The sequence below is a fragment of the Vulpes lagopus genome, chromosome 1 (genome assembly GCF_018345385.1).
Source record: "Vulpes lagopus strain Blue_001 chromosome 1, ASM1834538v1, whole genome shotgun sequence".
Classification (NCBI taxonomy): Eukaryota; Metazoa; Chordata; class Mammalia; order Carnivora; family Canidae; genus Vulpes; species Vulpes lagopus.
In genome coordinates, this window is record NC_054824.1 from 177,575,987 (window position 1) to 177,595,139 (window position 19,153).

Consider the following 19,153-nt stretch of genomic DNA (forward strand, 5'->3'; position numbering starts at 1 on the left):
AACTGTAAAATTCTTTAAAACATTTTTAATAATTCTGGATTAATATATTATAGAAGAAGTTTTAGAAATCTTTACATAAAGGAAGAAAACAATGTATACGTTTGCCCCCTCTCTCCCTGTTTTAGACAAGAAGTACAAATCAACAATGGTTATAGCATGAAAATCATAACCAAAAATTTGAGATTTCAGGGAATGGACTTCAATTTTCTCCTTTGTTTTATCAGAGGAAAGGTATATGGATAAACTACCCTCTAATCAAGGAGGGAGATTGTTTTTAAATGTACAGCAATCACAGGTAGTGACACATCAACTATAGTATGACCATGTAATAATGGTCACATAAGTTCACCTAAGAAGGATCAGAAATTTTTTTCAACTCTCAAGAAGCTGAGGCTTTTCAGATCTGTTGAAGACTTATGAAAATATGCTGACAATTCCCTGGCGTGCCAATCAGACTCATGTATCACAAATACTGACACCGCCTCAAACCTCCTTAGGGTGAAATATCAGGGAGAGAAGTCTGTTCTCTGGCCAGACTCAGGAGGGCCAAATCAGTTTTCAAGAGAGATGCAAGAAAAATAAAGTATCTCAAGTTTAAAAATAGAAAAGAGTATTAAATTTATGAGGGATTTCCTCCCCTGATCTCCCCAGGTGTCTCTTCTCCTTTCTTCACATCATTCCACCGATTTCTCATTACTCATGAATGTGGGGATTCCCAAGGTTCTCCTGATTCTTCCAAATCTAGAGAATACCTGATTCCTTGCCTCCCACCTAATAACTGAATTACCTTTCCTGGGGCCACCTTGTTGAACCACCCAGTTGTCAGGTGGCTCCTTCTAAGGAAGCATAGACAGTTGTTGGTGTCAAAGGATGTTGTGGTCTTTGGACATGATCCCGATTTGAAATTCAACCAACTCCTCACATCTCTCTGATGGGGTACAGTAATAGAACAGAAGTCAATGGGAGGTCAGCATGCACTCAGATTCCAGATTCTGAAAGGGAACAAAAATCAAACCCTCCATTCTTTGCCTCTTCACCATGTCTAATAACCAATATGCTAGAAACCAGGCTTTATCAGCCCAACAAAACTCAATATAAAGTAACAACTCTCAATAACCACATAATAAACAATATGCACTTTATGGATGCTTAAGTCTATAATACAAATAAAAAAATATTAGTATTTATTAAATTTTATTCTAAATCCAAATTATCTGCCATCTTACTAAAAATTAACAGACACTGTGAAGTGTTCATTTTGTATCTAAATATCCATGCAGAGCATTGACTTACCTTTTCTAATACAGATAAGTTCATGTACTCCACAGGTTCTTTCTCCACCTGTTAAAAAAAATTTGTTAGAAGTTAAAAAGAGGAAATAATGTGAGTTTGACTATTACAAAGAACTGTTTTAAATCAGCCTTTACCAACGCCCTCAGGAAAAAATGTTTCCTAACTAACCTTAAACTCAACTATATGATAACTTGATATCCAGAATTTTCCTGAACCCATAAACTAAGATCTTAGAAAGTCTTGGAATGAAGAAGCTTCATTCAAGCATGTTATTTTTATTTTTTTAAGATTTTTTTTTTTTTTATCCATGAGACACACACAGAGAGAGGTAGAGATACAAACAGAGGGAGAAGCAGGCTCCCTGTCGGAAGCCCGATGGGGGACTCCATCCCAGGACCCCAGAATCACGCCCTGAGCTAAAGGCAGACACTCAACCACTGAGCCACCCAGGCGTCCCTCAAGCATGTTATTTTTAAATGACAATCTTCTCAAGAGAAGATATCATGGGGGGTGGGGAGGAAGAGCAGATATCATATCACCATTTCCTAAGTACCTCTTCACATCATCTAGAAGGAAACACTGTAAGAAAGAAGCCACTTTTGTATCTGAGGTTTAATATATACAGTTGCTATGGAAGGGTCAATCCTGTAAAGGCACTATTTATATTTTATCACATATATACTCATATGGTATAAAATGAAATGTTATCTTTTCCCTGTTCTTCAGCTACCCACACTTACACATCTGCAAAAAAGACAAAATTTATAAATAGATTGGATGATAAAAACAAATTTAGCCAAAAGCTTACTTTGATTAAAATTACAAAAACTACTCTATCATAAAATATCAAAAAAATAAAGTAATATTATTAGTCTCTACAGAAATAGATACTTCCTTTACTCTGAAACATAATACCACTGCTTTATTTTTTTTTAATTTTTATTTATTTATGATAGTCACACAGAGAGAGAGAGGCAGAGACACAGAGGGAGAAGCAGGCTCCATGCACCGGGAGCCTGACGTGGGATTCGATCCCGGGGTCTCCAGGATTGCGCCCTGGGCCAAAGACGCCAAACTGCTGCGCCACCCAGGGATTCCCACCACTGCTTTATATGAATGTAAGCTAAATGAAGCTTTGTAGTATTCTATATATGCGATGACCTTATAATTATGCTGTGAATTATGTTCAAAGTTTGCATGATAGAAATATTAAATAATTTAATCAATTCATTACAGAAGATTATGAACAGTTGTGAACAGTTTAAGTGTATTTCTTATAACAGCTATAAAAAAAAAGAAATATCTTAGAGCAGTAACATGAGAGGTAAAAACCATGACAGCGACCAAAAAAAAAAAAAAAAAATAGGTCATCTGAGAAAGAAGCCAAAAAACTATAAAACAGTACTTCTGTCGCTAAAGTAGGTTAGATCTACATTTCAACTTGGTTGTAACAATGCCAGGTTTGTGATTATCATCAACACTACTGACTCATCACTGGTTATCAGGAAGATACACTTAGCAAGAAGAAATACCTACCTTAAAGCTATGATTACAAAACAACTATTATTCAGCAAACCTCAGTGTAAAAACAATGAGATGTTACTAACTGGAGTATTACCAATAGGCAACCGCTGATCACTTGCTGAAGGGCAAGAATGAGCTACAACTGTATACTACATAGCTTTAATATTGAGAAGACTCTACACAAAAACTAGAAGGAAAAAAATTTACCAAATTACAGAAGAAACTATTTTTAAGGGGTTTGGAAGAATCATATAATTAACAATAACATAACATACACTAATGCCATCACTGATGTTTTCAGAGGCTACATAAAAATATTTCTTATATGGTCATTAAGGCCTATTCTCCAGAAAATTACACTTATAATGTAATTTGCTTTATGTACTTAATTCATGTTAATAAGACTGTACTTTTTTAAAGCCTGTAATTAAAACTAGACTTTGCCCCATATTTAATGTAAATTGGTTAGGTTTTGGTAAACACATCTTATCTTAAATGTAAGTGCATAGTTTATACAGGCTTAGTATTAATTATAACAATAAAAACTGTTATATTCTAAGACTTTTCTCTACAAAATGTCCATGAAAGCTAACTCCCACTTTTAAAAGTGTTCAATTTATCTATATCAAATGAAAGAATTTCATAAAAGCTGATGATTAAAGCTAAGTCAAATAATTACTTTTTTTTTAGATTAGAGTCAATTGATAATTGTCAAATTTGTCAAAGTATGCACAAAAACCATGTAACTCAAAAAAGCAAGACTGTGCTCTACTCTTCCTGGTTATTTGTTCCAAAAATTCTAACTAAGTGAGATTTCAATAATGTACATGTAACAATCACTATTATTACTGAAATGAAAAGGAATATTAAGGATAAATAAATGCCCGGCAATAAAGTAAAATTCAGGAGGAAAAAAATCTTCCTACTAAAAGTACAAAAGAAATACAGAAAGTTAAATAAAATTTATTATATTATTGGACACTGAAATCAATATTCCTTTTGTCCCCGATCCTTTCAGAGACCAGTAAGAGTGTTAAGGAAAAAAAATATGCATTCTGTATGTTAACTGTATACGTTTTAATGTATTGTGTTTGGGAGTCAAAAGGCTTAAATACTTTTTCAATCAGAGACACAGTGAACTTTGTATGAACTTCATGCCTTGTTTTAAAATCCCTAAAAATAAATCTGAAGTTTCCAAATGAATCAAATTGCAAGCAAAAGATAAGTCACTGCAAGCATTTCTTGACTGAGATATGGTGGCAATTCAAAAAATAGTTTACTGATTTTAAGAGTATAATGCACAAGAGGATGATCTTCTTTATTTTAGCTTTATTCAGGTAAAGTTGAACAAATAAAAGTCTAAGGTATTTAAAGTGCACAGTGAGATGATTTGATGCACATGTATAACAAAAATGCATATCGAATACATAGAATAATTATTATTTTTATTGAGCCATAATTGACATATAACACTGCATAAGTTTAAAGTGTATGACATGTTGATTTGACACATTTATGTATCAGGACATGATTATCACCATAGCATTAGCTAACACCTCTATCACATCCCATAATTATCATTTCCTGTCTGGGGTAGTCACAATTAAGATCCAGTCTCTTAGCAACTTTCAAGTTTATAACACAGTATTGCTGTCTATAACCTCTATACTGTGCATTATATTGCATTTATCTACTGGTTGCAAGATTTTACCCTTTAACAACATCTCCCCAATTCCCTCATATCTCCCAGACCCTGGTAATCACCATTCCACTCTGTGCTTTCACAAGTTCAGCCTTTTTAGATTCCACATTTAAGTGACAACATATGCTATTTGTCATGTGCATCTGACTTATTTCACTTAACATAATGACTTTAAGGTCCATCCATGTTGTCACAACTGGCCAGGGCTTCCTTCTTTTTATGGCTGAATAACGTTTCATTGTATACACATATACCACCTTTTTATCCACTCATCCACTGATGGACACTTATCTTGTTTCCGTATCTTGGCTCTTGTGAATAAGGCTGCAATAAACATGGAAGCACAGATACCTCTTCCATATTTTCCTTTCATTTCCTTTAGGTATATGCCCAGCTGTGGGATTTTTGGATCTTATGGTAATTCTATCTTTAATTTTTTAGGAAACCACCATACTGTTTTCCACAGTGGCTGAATCAATTTGGGGGAATGATTATTTAAAGTAATAAATTAGTCAATCTCTTTGGAAAGAGCTAAGTCTTCCTCTAAGACGATTAATCCTCCCCCAAAGAAACTCTTATACAAATACAATTTTTCACACATCAAATTTACTTCAAAGACATAACAATAACGAAGACTTGGAGACCAAGAGAATGGTGGAATATAAAAAGCCACCAGAGGTCAGAAATAAACTTTTCTAGCTCCTTACAGATAAGCAAACTGAGGCACCAAACATTAAGTTGCCCAGGGTCACTAGTTTATTGCCAGAAAAAAATAATTAGGACACCAGAGTTAATATAGTAAGAAATTTTAAAATGAACTTGTCTTTTAAAAAATGGACTTTTCTTCATTTTTACAAAAAAAAATTATGAAACTGTTTTCTAATCTACGGTAATTTAAATAAAAGTCAATTTCTCAAAACTATTCTTAGAGATAATACCAGCATTGCATTTGAAATAATCATCTCAGCAACATGGAAATGAAAAATAGATAGAAAATGACAAGCTTAGTCGAAGTTACCATCTTTTCCCTCAGGCAAACCCATGTAGGAGCATAATGTAAACTGGCAGGATCCTCTACAATTGGCTTAAGTACATGCTGTAAGAGGAAATAGATGTGTGTGGGCACACACAGACATGCTATGAATGTGTGCATGTGTGGACTTGTGTATGGATGCACGTGACTGAGAGGGTGCCTGGGAAATGGGAATTTCTTTTTAAGCAGGGGCCGTGGGGGTGGTAGAGATTTATAAAGTATGTACTTTTCCAGATGCCTACAGAAGAAAAACACACAGTGATATTACATTCCCATCAAAAAATGGGAATGCAAAAAATGGAATTAAACCTAAAGATTTACTTCATTTGAAACGGATCTAGGAGTCCTTTTTAAAACTGACTTTGTTTTTTCCACCATGTTAATTTTTACTAATAAACTAAGTCACCATACTTCACAGGCTCTATTCATTTCTTCTCAAACATCACAAGGCTACTTTAGGAATACCTTAAATGTGGGGCGCTCGGGTGGCTCAGTGGGTTAAGTGTCTGACTCTCGGTTTCAGATCAGGTCATGATCTCAGGCCTGTGGGAGCGAGCCCTACTTCAGGCTCCTTGCTCCATGAGGACTCTGATTCCCTCCGTCTGTCTGTCTCTCTCCCCTCCCTTTCCCACTCCTGCACTCTCTCTAAAAAAAATTAATTAATTAAAAAAAAAACTTAAATTCTACCTATCTAAAGGTCTATCAGCAAAACATATGCATGAAAGTAGTAAAAAAAAAAAAAAATTGTAAGATTTTATTTGAAAGATGCCTGGGTGGCTCAGTGGTTGAGCACCTGCCTTGGGCCCAGGGAGTGATCCTGGAGACCCAGGATTGAGTCCCTGGATTGAGTCATGCTCCCCGTTTCTCCCTCTGCCTGTGTCTCTGCCTCTCTCTCTCTGTGTGTGTCTCTCATGAATAACTAAATAAATCTTTAAAAAAAATTTTTTTATTTGAGAGAGAGAGAGCATGAGACAGAGCACGAGCCAGAGGGAGGGGTCGTGTGGTAGTGGGAGAGGGATGAGCCTACTCCAGGCTGAGCAGGGAGCCCAACATGGGGCTCAACCCCAGAACCCTGGGCTCATGCCCCAAGTCAATGGCAGACACTTAACCGAACTAAGCCACCCAGGTGCCCTAAAATAGTCAAAAATGAAACTGTGTCTTTTATACCGATAAATTCTGTTACAGCTAATTCTTAAGCAGACACCTATACTATACATAACAAGCGTGAAACATTAAATATTTCCTATTAATGTTGCCAATTCCCCCCCCCCCCAACCAACCAGTTTAGCCCATTTAGACCATAGTCACTAATCTCCAGGTACCTTTCAGTTTTGACCCTAATTAAGTCATTCAAGGAATGATCCCAATTTTAGTAACTAACTGAAAGCAGCATGTTATAGAAAGATCATGGGGTCTGAATTGAGCGAGCCTCTAATTTTTTTTTAAAGATTTTATTTATTTGAGAGAGACAGAGAGAGCATCAATGGGTGAGGGGTAGCAGGACAGGGCCAAGCAGACTCCCCACTAAGCAGGACCCTGAGATTATGACCTGCACCGAAGTCAGATGCTTAACCAACTAGCCACCCAGGCACCTCCAGGCTTCAATTTGAAAGACAGTCTCACTTAGTACTGTCTTTATGAACTTTGTGCTTGTTAAGAAAAAATTAAAATAACTAAATTCACTTGTAAAATAGTAATAATAGTTATCCCAAGATGGAAAATAGCTTTCATTCTGTATACCAATTCTGGGGGATTAAAAGTAGCTGCTGGAATGGGGGTGGAGGGCAATGTTGAGAAGGATTCTGAAAGCAAGTCCACATTTGGCAGGAAAAGATGTTAAAAAGATACTTTAACAAAACAGATGTCTGCTATAGTCAAAAGAAGGAGAAGGGTTGCCATGCATTTGCTCTCCATGACTGAGATAATGGAGAGATGATGCCTGGTCCATCGTGAGCATCTCCTTACAAGAAGAATATGAAATTCAAAGAAAACTTAGATTTAAGCCTGAAGACAGGAAAGACTGTTTTCCTCTCTTCTACAGCATTAGTTATCAGTTAATTTCAAACACTCTCCTCCTGTGTAAACATTTCCAAATAAATGTTAATCTTCTCATACTTCTTTTGTCCTCTTTTTAGAATTTTTCTTTCTTTTAAAGATCTATTTATTTACTTATTTATTTAAGAAAGCGAGAGCATGAGCAGGGGGAAAGGGCAGAAGGAAAGGGAGAAGCAGGCTCCCCATCGAGCAGAAAGCCACCACAGGCCTCGATCCCAGGACTGGGGGACCACGACCTGAGCCGAAGGCAGGTGCTTAACCAACTGGGTACCCAGGGGCCCCTTTTTAAAATTTTCTTAGAGGGACGCCTGGGTGGCTCAGCGGTTGAGTGTCTGCCTTCGGCCCAGGGCGTGATCCCGGGGTCCTGGGATCGAATCCCACATTGGGCTCCCTGCGTGGAGCCTGCTTCTCCCTCTGCCTGTGTCTCTGCCTCTCTCTGTTTCTCTCTCATGAATAAAGAAATAAGATCTTAAAAAAAAAAAAGAATTTTTCTTAAAAAAACAAACAGAAAACCCCAAAAAACAACTTTTAGGCCTCTAGTCCTGTGGGAGTTATCCTTCCAAATTGGAATTCCTCTACTTTTTTGTTGTTGCTGTGCAATTACTAGAGTTAAAATAATCTGAATAAGTCCTCTCTAGAATTACCTTTACGAAGTCATTTAATATATCATATTCCTATATAATAGCCTGAATTCTGAGACATACTTGCCGCCACCCCAGCATCATGCAGAATAACCAACTATACCTCTATTCATAAAAATACCTTAGCGTACTTTGTAATTTGCAAACCATGAGCTAAATACAGTCTTATCTTTTGATCAGTATAAATTCCTATGAATTTATTCAATAATTTTTTTCCAAGAGGTGCAAATTTTATCTTAAAAATAAACTTATTATTCATGAACATACACCATTTTTCCTACTTCTGAGCAACTTTTAATTCAGTTTTTGAGTTAATTATGTTTTGGACCTTTTAGAAGCTCATTAAGATCATACCATAAAACTCTGAATAAACGTATGCTCATAAAAAAGTATTCTACTTAATTTTGTAGTTAAATGAGAACATCTTTTGTTTTGACTACTGTACCAGATCATTTGTTAAAGCTATTAATATGCATTATTACATTAGTAAGTTCAGAATACTGAAGACAATTTTTCATTAAAATCCTCTCTCTCCTGAGGATGCAGAATATTACTGTGAATATCAATTCTAATATGGTCCTAAAATGTGAAAGAAACTCTTTTGAGTGCACATATGAATCCTAGAAGTCTGTTAAATAAATTCCTGATGATAGTTTGCTGTATTATCACTATTTCCTCCTTTTTTTTTTTTTTTTTAATGATAAGGAACAGAGAGAGAAAGAGGAAAACAGAGAAAGGAAGATGTAGCTCTAAAGCTTTGGCTCCTTTTTTTTTTTTTTTTTAAGATTTATTTATTCATGGGAGACACAGAGAGAGAGAGAGAGGCAGAGACACAGGCAGAAGGAGAAGCAGGCTCCATGCAGGGAGCCCCATGCGGGACTCGATCCCGGGACCCCAGGATCACACCCTGAGCCAAAGGCAGATGTTCAACTGCTTAGCCACCCAGGTGCTTCCTATTTCCTCCTTCTTAAAAAAGGTATATCAAAAACAAAACAAAACAAAAAAAAAGGTATATCAAGAGTTCCAATTTATTAGGTTTCAATTAAGATTTTACATTTGCATACCAAATATGCGCATGATTATTTTACTCAAAAGTTTAGAGTGTTTCACTGATAGCGGTTTGTTCAATCCAACGTTCTCCCTGTATAGGCACTACTTTCGCGTTAGGTGTAAACTAGGTAGGATTTGGGAGTGGAAAAAAGAATGAAGTCAGCTAGATGGAAACCAAATCCATGAAGACAGTCAACTATGCTACTACACATATGCTATGGACAAACATTATAATCACTTTAAAGTAAGCAATGATGCAAACAGTATTACTCAACAAATAAACAAGCCAATATGCGTTTCTCCTGCTTTCTTCCCTGGCACACACTGTTGCGTTCTAATATTACCCAAAACCACAAAACATGAAATATTTCTTCATACAACTATCTCTCTATTCCATCCTTTTTCCTTTTTTAAAAAAGATTTATTTTTTATTTATTTATGATAGACACAGAGAGAGAGAGAGAGAGAGAAGCAGAGACACAGGCAGAGGGAGAAGCAGGTTCCATGCCGGGACCCCGACGCAGGACTCGATCCCAGGACTCCAGGATCGCGCCCTGGGCCAAAGGCAGGCGTGAAACCGCTGAGCCACCCAGGGATCCCCTTCCCTCCTTTTTCCTAATTTTGTTTAGTGAATGAGGAGAGGATCCTTAAACAGATAGTCAGGTACTCCAGAGTACTTAGAGACAGGTCTCAGAATAAAATACTGTGTATCTCAATGGATCCTAACTCTCAGCAAAATATTAGAAATGTTATGCCTGCTTAAAGTCAAAATATCCCTTTTAGGAATATCACTGACTAAACTGTAAACCCCCCCCCCCAAAAAATCTATTCAATAAATTGCCCCACTCTGCCACAGAAAGTGGACAGACAGGCCTTTCTCATTATATTGCTGCCCAATTACAATCTAATGATCTCTAACAGAAACATGGAATGCAGGAAGGATGTGATGCTCTCCCTCCAGACTTGTCCTGTAACATGTTTGTATGAGATTTTTTAATTCAATATTTCAAAAGTCCAAATCCTGCCATGGAAATCTTAGAGTCACCACAAGTCTTTAAGAGCACCTCAGAATTGTACTGATTATTTAAAAAATATGTATCTGGAAATGTGTGGTAAATGACAAAGTGCCTTATGAATAAAGAGCATAGGTATGTATACACACATATCCACACAAACACAGATTTCTTCTAATGTAGTCTTCTTTTACAACTTTAAAAAATGCTACCCAGAGAGGTTAAGTAAACACACAGCACATTAACAACAGAGGTGAATATTTTCACTTGGGCAAACAAGTTTTTGTGGAGTGTCCTGATATTCTTATGGAAAAGTCAGAAAAATGTGGACTGAATGAAGGAGCGTAGGTCAGATCATTAAAGATCGCTATCCTGAGGCTTTATATTTTAGCTTTGCGTTTTACGAGGGTAACCAGCAATACTTCAGGAAATGAATTGGAAGGAACCCTAAAACTAGTGCTAACAACAACACAACACTAGCTTAGGAAAGTAATACAAGGCTCTTAATGAGAGGGAATAAACTGAAGTGTAAGCACAGAGCATCATAAACTGAGATGCAGACGGATGATCAACAAGATGTGGGTAGGGGAGGGTGAGTTTAAGACAGGACTGATTTCCAGATTTCAGGCTCCGATATCTGGTTATGTAAAAATACCACTCAGATGGTAAATTTGCATGCAGTAGGGAGTACAGAGACTGGATTTGGTGGCTGCGATGACAACTTTAGTTTGGGACATATAGAAGGTTTTGGATTGCTGTGGAACATTCAAGATATCTAGCTACTACCTGAAAACAAAAATTAGGAAAACTCTGCATAATTTTATTAGTAGTGTACTTTTTAAAAGTTTTTATATAAATTTCAGTTGGTTAACATACAGTGTAGTATTAATTTCAGGGATACTATATAGTGATTCAACACTTCCATTCAACACTTGGTTCTCATTGTAAGTGTTAATATTGCACTTTTAGGGGCACCTGGGAGGCTCAGTTGAGCAACCAACTCTCTTGATTTTGGCTCAGGTCATGATCTCAGAATTGTGAGACCAAGCCCCGAGCTGGACTCTGCGCTAGGTGAGGAATCTATTTCAGATTCTCTCTCTTCCCCTCTGCCCCTACTCAGCACATGTGCTCTCTCTCTCTCTAAAATAATAAGTAAATCTTTTTTTAAAAAATAGTGCATTTTTAATTTACTGCTCCAGAAAGCAGAACTAGGGTGAGTAGATTGATAGAAGCTACCGAATGTCAGATTTTTGGTCAAACACATCCAGGCAACAGATGCAATCAACGTAGATAATATATAGAATTCCACTATAACAATTCAAGAAAAACATTTGTTGAGTAAATACTATATTTAGAAACTTCGCAAAATTTAAGAAGTACAAAATAAACAAGACATTACTGTCTAGAAATTGACAGGGAAGACAAATTATAAATAAGTGACTATAAAATTACCAATGTGTGCAATTATATAGCAGCATGTAAAGAGGATGAGAACAGAGTTAAGAAAGGAAACACAAAGAACATTAGGCAAAGGAGATGAAAAGATGACTGAGAAGTAAGTGATCAAGGGAGAAGGAGAAAATTTCAAAAAATAACAGGAAATGGCTAACAATGTCAGACTGACCCAGGCTAACATTACAAAAGTGAATACCCTAGATGACAACTACAGGTCTTGAGAGGCGAGGGCAGAGCAATGATTCCCAACCCAGTTATCACCAGACCTCTAGGGTAACAAAAAGGCTCTGTAAACTACTCAATATTTCAAAATACTTTTTCAGAATTGTACCTTAACCCAAGATAGAGCTAACTTCTTCACCTCTGACTGGAATTATATTAGATCAGTGCAGGAACATCACCATCTTATATCTGTTTGAAGTCCTGATTAGTAGTTATCTGATAAAAGGAGGAAGTGAATAATTACTTAGTATGTAAAATATGGGTTTTACACAGAGGAGGAAATAAAATTAACCCTTAATACTTAAAAATCTAAACTCAGGGGCTAAAATGTTGGGCCACAGCTAATAAGAATATGCTTAACACATAAAAATCATCTGTGCTTTGATTCAAAACATTGGTTTGCTATTCAGGGGACTGAAGACATCTAATTTGAATGTAGTTCAGGGGGAAGAGACTCTATGGTTTTGTTGATTTTAACCTCATCTTAAGCCAATATGTAGTTCCAAAAAGGCCATTCTAATATTAAGCTACATTGATAGGATTGTGCACAAGACAAGAAATGATAGAACAGTTTTAAATGTTTGCTACTCAATAATACATCTGGAATGGAATGGCTCACTGCCATATTTCAAACTTTAGAACATACAACTGTACACCATCCGGAGGAAGAACTGGATATTTTGTCTATAAATGAAAATGCTCAAAAGCTGTCTTCAGACGGTAGAAGGGATGTCATAAACACAGGGAATAGTGCACTTTTAATTTATCGCTCCAGAAGGCAGACCTAGGATAAGTAGATAGACAAGTTACTGAATGGCAGGTTTTTGGTCAGATTGAAAGATCTCGTGAACTGTAAGAATAATAGTTCCACTTGGCAGACACTGTTCAGTGTTCACTGGCACATGAGTGAACTCATGTTGCCATTGAACATTTCTATACAAAAGATGATTCATCTTTTGTTGTTCACACTATATAATAATTGCATGGCTAATTTCATGTGCTCTCATAATTGCATGGGCGCTTTGAGGGAAGGAGTGTGGTCCTACTCATCTTTATGGCCCCACAGAATCTGCACAGAACACGGAGTACAGCTAGCGCTCAATATCTTCAGAACTAACAGGTGAATGAAAGGAATGAATGCTTTAAGAGCCACTTCACTGGGAAGAAGGCTGAATGAGATGCCCCCCTGAACCCCTAAAATTCTAAGGTGTCCCCAGTACAAAGTCCTCATCAAGAGCTCATTTTGCTTCATAACAAACAGCAAGGGAATGGTATGTATATAGAATGGGCTCTGGTATGTGATCAACAGCACAGTTAGACTAACCTGACCCAACATTTTTATTTGAAATGCTAAAATTAACTTTATTCTCCTTACCAAACTAGAAAACATATAATTCCTAATCTTTATATTATGAAAACTTCAATGAATGCTTACGTATTAAAAAACTGATGTGAATATGTGAAACACAGAAGAATCTAGAGAATATGAGAATTTCAAAAATCTTGTTCTTTAAACATAAAGTGCAAAGAGCCAGCAGTTGACATTAAAAAAAAAAGGAATGGATCACATTGAACTTCGGGTGGTTGCGGGGGGGGGGGGGGGTAGAGTGGGAGGGGAGGAGAGGACTGAGAAAAAGAGAAAAAAAAAAACTGCAAAATACTCCAAGAAATTAAAAGTTATATGGTCAGATCCAGATGCTATCTGGATAATTTTTCCTCACCTTCTGCATAAACTTTTTAGCTTTATCACATCATTAAGAAATACTACCGCAGACTGGTTGTAGAAATAAGGTAAAAAAAACATTAACCAGTGGATTTGGTTTCTGGATTTTTAACTTCTCGTTAAAAATACAGTAAGGAGAAGAGTTTGAAAGTACCACTCTGGGTAACAGGACTATCAAAAGTTAGAAGCAGGTCTTGCTTCCAGTGCTTTCCCATCATTTTAGCTAAAGAAGTGATCTGAAATGTGTCTGAATGTGTGTCTTGTATGTAACAGGTAATCAGTCTCTTAAAATAAAAATACACACTCAGCTAAAGTTATTTTGGAGACCACAGGACCTGACAAAAAGGAACCTCCAGAAGGGTAGGCTACCAGTGACTAGCCAGTCACCAAGATAGGAAATCTTCCAAAAAGTTTTACTTGGAAGGAAGGATTATTAAGCTAATAATGATATAGCTAAAGGTACCATGAACATCTGTACAGATGATGTGAATCCATCCACGCGTGCGCCCACACAGGTAAATTTTACAGACTACTTTCACTGTCTGAGTTAAGCTAAAAGTGAGACAGGAGCTGGAAGACGCTGCAGGCTCTCACATAAATATCCTAGACGTGTGATGTTAATGTCTACAGTATCCTCCCTAACAACAAAGCAAAAACATAGACGCTTCCTTCCACATAGTATGTTCTTGGAACGAGAGAAAAATACAACCCTGATGCCCAGCACCTCATCCGGCTAGGTAACAGATAACGGAGCTACTTTTTTGAAAATGTTGAGTGTTGTTGACACTGTAACACTCAGTGGACTGATAGTATGTTTCTGCAACAAGAGGAAAATACACCCTGAGGCCAACCACCTCATCCGGCTTGGTAACAAATAACCGAGCTACTTTTTGAAAATGTTGAGTGTTGTTGACACTGTAACACTCAGTGTAGCAATAGTATGTTTCTGGAACAAGAGAAAGATACACCCCGATGCCAAGCACCTCATGTAGCTAGGTAACAACAACCAAGGTACTTTTTGAAGATGTTGAGTGTTGTTGACACTGTATCACTCAGTGGACTGGTAGTATGTTTCTGCAACAAGAGGAAAATACACCCTGAGGCCAACCACCTCATCCGGCTTGGTAACAAATAACCGAGCTACTTTCTGAAAATGTTGAGTGTTGTTGACACTGTAACACTCAGTGTAGCAATAGTATGTTTCTGGAACAAGAGAAAGATACACCCCGATGCCAAGCACCTCACGTGGCTAGGTAACAACGACCAAGGTACTTTTTGAAGATGTTGAGTGTCGTTGACACTGTATCACTCAGTGGACTGATAGTATGTTTCTGCAACAAGAGGAAAATACACCCTGATGCCAACCAGCTCATCCGGCTTGGTAACAAATAACCGAGCTACTTTTTTGAAAATGTTGAGTGTTGTTGACACTGTAACACTCAGTGGACTGATAGTATGTTTCTGCAACAAGAGAAAGATGCACCCCGATGCCAAGCACCTCATGTGGCTAGGTAACAACGACCAAGGTACTTTTTGAAGATGCTGAGAGCTGCTGACACTGTACCACCCGGCGGAGCGGCCCTACCTGCAGGGTGCTACGAGCGTGCGCGTGTTATTCAGGGTGTATGTACTTCTCTTAGTTGGGGGGGCGGGGGGAGCAGTTTTGAGGGCTGGGGCTGGGGCTGGGGCTGGGGGTGGGGGTGGGGGGGGAGGGATAACGCTTGAGGAAACTGAGAAATTAACCTCCTGCCAGATCTCCCGGCCGCCCTACAGCACCACAGGAAGGGGAGGGGCGGACGGAGCGTGCCCCGCAGCGAGGGCTCCGGAGAAGGGACCAAGGAGGGTCGCGAGCGGGAGCGGGAGCGGGAGCGGGCGATGCTGGACTCGGTGCGCGGCAAGGCGGGGCCCGCGGGCGGGGGCGCGGGGGGGCGCGGGGAGGGGGTGCCCGGGGCTGCCCGGCCGCTCCCGGGCCCCTCCGCAGGCCCGCACCCGAGCCCCCCCGCGCCGCGGGCGCCGCACCTGCCCGTGCACCGGCTCCTCCCCGCGCCGGGCCGCGGGCCGAGGCCGCCGGGACCGCCAGGGCCGGAGCGAGCGACCTTCGGGCCCGAGGCGCGGGCGGGACCCCCGCCCCCCCCGCCCCCCCCGCCCCCCCGGCCCCGCCGCGGCCTCCGGGCGCCTCGGAGCCCCGCGCCCCGCGCTGCCCCTCCTCCCGCGCCGCGGCCGGCCTCCACTTACCTTCAATCGCCATGATGTGCTCGCCCTGGACCGCACCAACTGGATGGCGGGGGCGGCGGGCGGAGGACGCGGCGAGGCCGCCAGCCAGAGGGGCGGGGCCGGCCCCGCAGGGGAGCCGCGGGCGGGGCGGGGCGGGCGGGGCGGGCCGGGGCGGGGCGGAGGAGCCCCCCACCCCCCGCGAGCGCCCGACTGCGGCCGCCGGAGCGGTGGAACCTTCCCGGGCCGCCAGCACGTGACGCCGCCCCGCCCCCGCCCCCACCCCCACCCCCACCCCCACCCCCGCCCCCACCCCCACCCCCACGGCGCCTCGCGTCCGGATTCGAAACAGGTGCCCAGCCCGGGAGCCCCGGCCCCGCGCCCCAGGTGGGCAGAGGCGGCCCCGCCCCCCCCTCCGGGCCGGGGATGCGCTTCAGGACCACGGACAGGTCTCCCCTGGAAGGCTGCAGCCCGGGCTCCGCGTCCCAGCCTCTCTGGCGCTGGTTTTGCCTGAATCAGTCCAGCACCCGCCTCAGACCCCTGCTCCGGGGCCAGCTAGTTGGCAAAAGGCAAACAGGAGAAAGGCGTCCTAAGGACAGCGGCTTCCTGTCCCTAGCTCTCTGTCTCCCTATCACACACACACAGATGCCTGATAGAGCTGGCCACCGGCCCGAGCTCGCTGTTCCCCTTGGAAACAGGAGTGGACACCTACCTGCCCATTGCAAGCACGCATTTGAGGCCATGCGAAAGTAGGGATCAGACAGACGCTTTGACAGATTTTTTTTTGATTTTTATTTATTTATGATAGTCACAGAGAGAGAGAGGGAGAGAGAGAGGCAGAGACATAGGCAGAGGGAGAAGCAGGCTCCATGCACCAGGAGCCCGACATGGGATTCGATCCCGGGTCTCCAGGATCGCGCCCTGGGCCAAAGGCAGGCGCCAAACCGCTGCGCCACCCAGGGATCCCAGCTTTGACAGATTTTAAACTGGCAGACCTGTGGGTGTCATGAACAGGCACAGGCCAGCCTGGACCACTGGCCTCGAGGGTCCCCTTGGTTTTTTGCCTGAGCTACCTGGCACTCTCAACCATTTACCCAACTCACAACTTCGTTTGGTTGCTCTGAGGATCTGGACAATCCACCACACTGAGGAATGGGGAGTTTACTGATTCCACCAGGCAGACAAAATGCTAACTCCTAGTGCAAGGTAGCTATATTGGGGACGACACAAGAAGAAAAGATTTTGCACTTATGTAAGTGAGGTTGGACTGTAAATCTAGAGCAGAAACTGTCTTTCATTTCTTTTATGTAATCTCTTCCTCAGTCATGGCTTATGTTCAGTAGACATTCATTCTTTACCATTTTCATTAGTTCAGCGAATATTTGTGGAACCAGGCACTGTGCTAAACGCCGGTTATAAGCAAGAGTTGTTATTGAAGGAACCAATGAATTCTACCCAGAAAATACTTAAATGTTCATTTCAGGAAAGCTCGGTGTTTGTGTGTGTTTACCCTAGATATCTATGAGATGCAGATAAAATATGTGTAGTGCCAAAGATACGTTCTCCAGGTAACCTCCTATAAAGAAAAAAAAAATCTTAAACTCCAAAGCATTAATTTGAACTTGAAACTGACAGTTCTGAGTTCATGGTTTCTGGCTGGCTCTGAGTAATCCGATTGTTCAACCTTTTTAAGAATTCCATATTGAAAGCCAGAAAAACTTTATTGTTATTTCATCGCCAACACACAAGTTACTGTATACATGACCAAGCTATCTAAGCTTTCATATCCAGCTTAATATCACCACAGTTTGCTCAGAAAATTAATTTGTGTATGTGTAGTGAACCTCAGTTTCAAACTTGTCAGATCTGGGAATTTAGATCAAGGCTACTCAATAGTGATGACATCTTCCCTCAGATTAGAATACAGAACTGCCCCTGCCAACATTACCTGTAAAAAAAAAAAAAATGTGCTCTCCAAATTTTTTAAAAAGATTTTATTTATTTATTTATTTATTCATGAGAGACACAGAGAGAGAGAGGCAGAGACATAGGCAGAGGGAGAAGCAGGCTCCATGCAGGGAGTCTGATGTGGAACTCGATCCCGGGACTCCAGGATCACGCCCCAAGCCGAAGGCAGATGCCCAATCACTGAGCCACCTAGGCGTCCCTCTCCAACTTTTTTTTAAAGATTTTATTTATTTATTCATGAGAGACTCAGAGAGAGGCAGAGACCTAGGCAGAGGGAGAGGTAGGCTCTCCATGGGGAGCCCAATGTGGGACTTGATCCCAGGACCCTGAACCGAAGGCCACTCAACCACTGAGCCACCCAGGCAAATTTACAAATTTTTAATTGGAAGTTTTCTGTGAGACTAGTCATGAACAATACCATATGGCTTACTTTAACTTTCCAATATTTCATATAGCTGCTAAATTTGCTTAGTGGCCACTTGGAATTGAGATTTATCTTCTTATGCATATATACTCGTATTTCTAAAATATGCTACGGGTTTGATGTTCTTAATTTTGGGTAATAATATAATTACAATGTAAATATTTTACATTTTATTAATTACTCATCCTACCTACTGACATTATTTTTTCTAATTTTGACCTCATATCTCTAAAATATGTTTAGTCTATACACCTATATGCACTAAGGGGAACTCAAGAACTGCTGCATTGTATATTCTTCATTCTTCTTTATTAATAAATTATTTGCAAAATAGTTTCCAAACATGTAGTTCAAGCAACTACCCAATTTTCCCACCATGTATTGCAGAGATAGGGGCTGCGATGGGAAAAAGAAAATTAAAAGAAGTCAAAATCATTCCCTTTCTTGTGATTTGGTAATGGAAATATGTTGTTGGTATTTTAAAGTTCAGCTTAATATTTCACAGAAATATTATTCGAGATGATAGTTGACTTAAGGTTCAGCTTAATATTTCACAGAAATATTATTTAAGATGATAGTTGACTTCCAGGCACAAGAAAGCTCGTGTGCCTTTGAGCAGTGTGGCTAAAACATTAGTAAAGAAAGTACTGAAAGTGAATTATGTGGAAAGGTCAACTCAAAGGGTAAGTGAAAGGTAATTTCACCTTCATTAGTAAAGTAATGTTCGTGTGCTGACCAAAATAACCTACCACCATTAATAGCAATAATATCTTGATGGAAAATATATTCCAATTTATAAAAGTTCGCATTTACGCTTTAGAAACAAAAATTTTTTAAAG

The 19,153-nt window shown here is 40.1% G+C and overlaps 1 protein-coding gene across 1 annotated transcript in view; it reads right to left on the reverse strand.

Moving 5' to 3' along the window:
- Nucleotides 1-16,020, reverse strand: part of SYT14 (synaptotagmin 14) — a 201,054-nt gene extending 185,034 nt beyond the window's left edge. Inside the window, exons 1-2 of the mRNA XM_041767006.1 lie at nucleotides 15,947-16,020; nucleotides 1,294-1,341 (exon numbers count right to left, since the gene is read on the reverse strand). Of these exons, the coding sequence (XP_041622940.1) occupies nucleotides 1,294-1,341; nucleotides 15,947-15,959 (61 nt within the window). The 5' untranslated portion in view covers nucleotides 15,960-16,020. The remainder of the gene's footprint in view (nucleotides 1-1,293; nucleotides 1,342-15,946) is intronic.
- Between the last annotated feature and the right edge of the window lie 3,133 nt (nucleotides 16,021-19,153).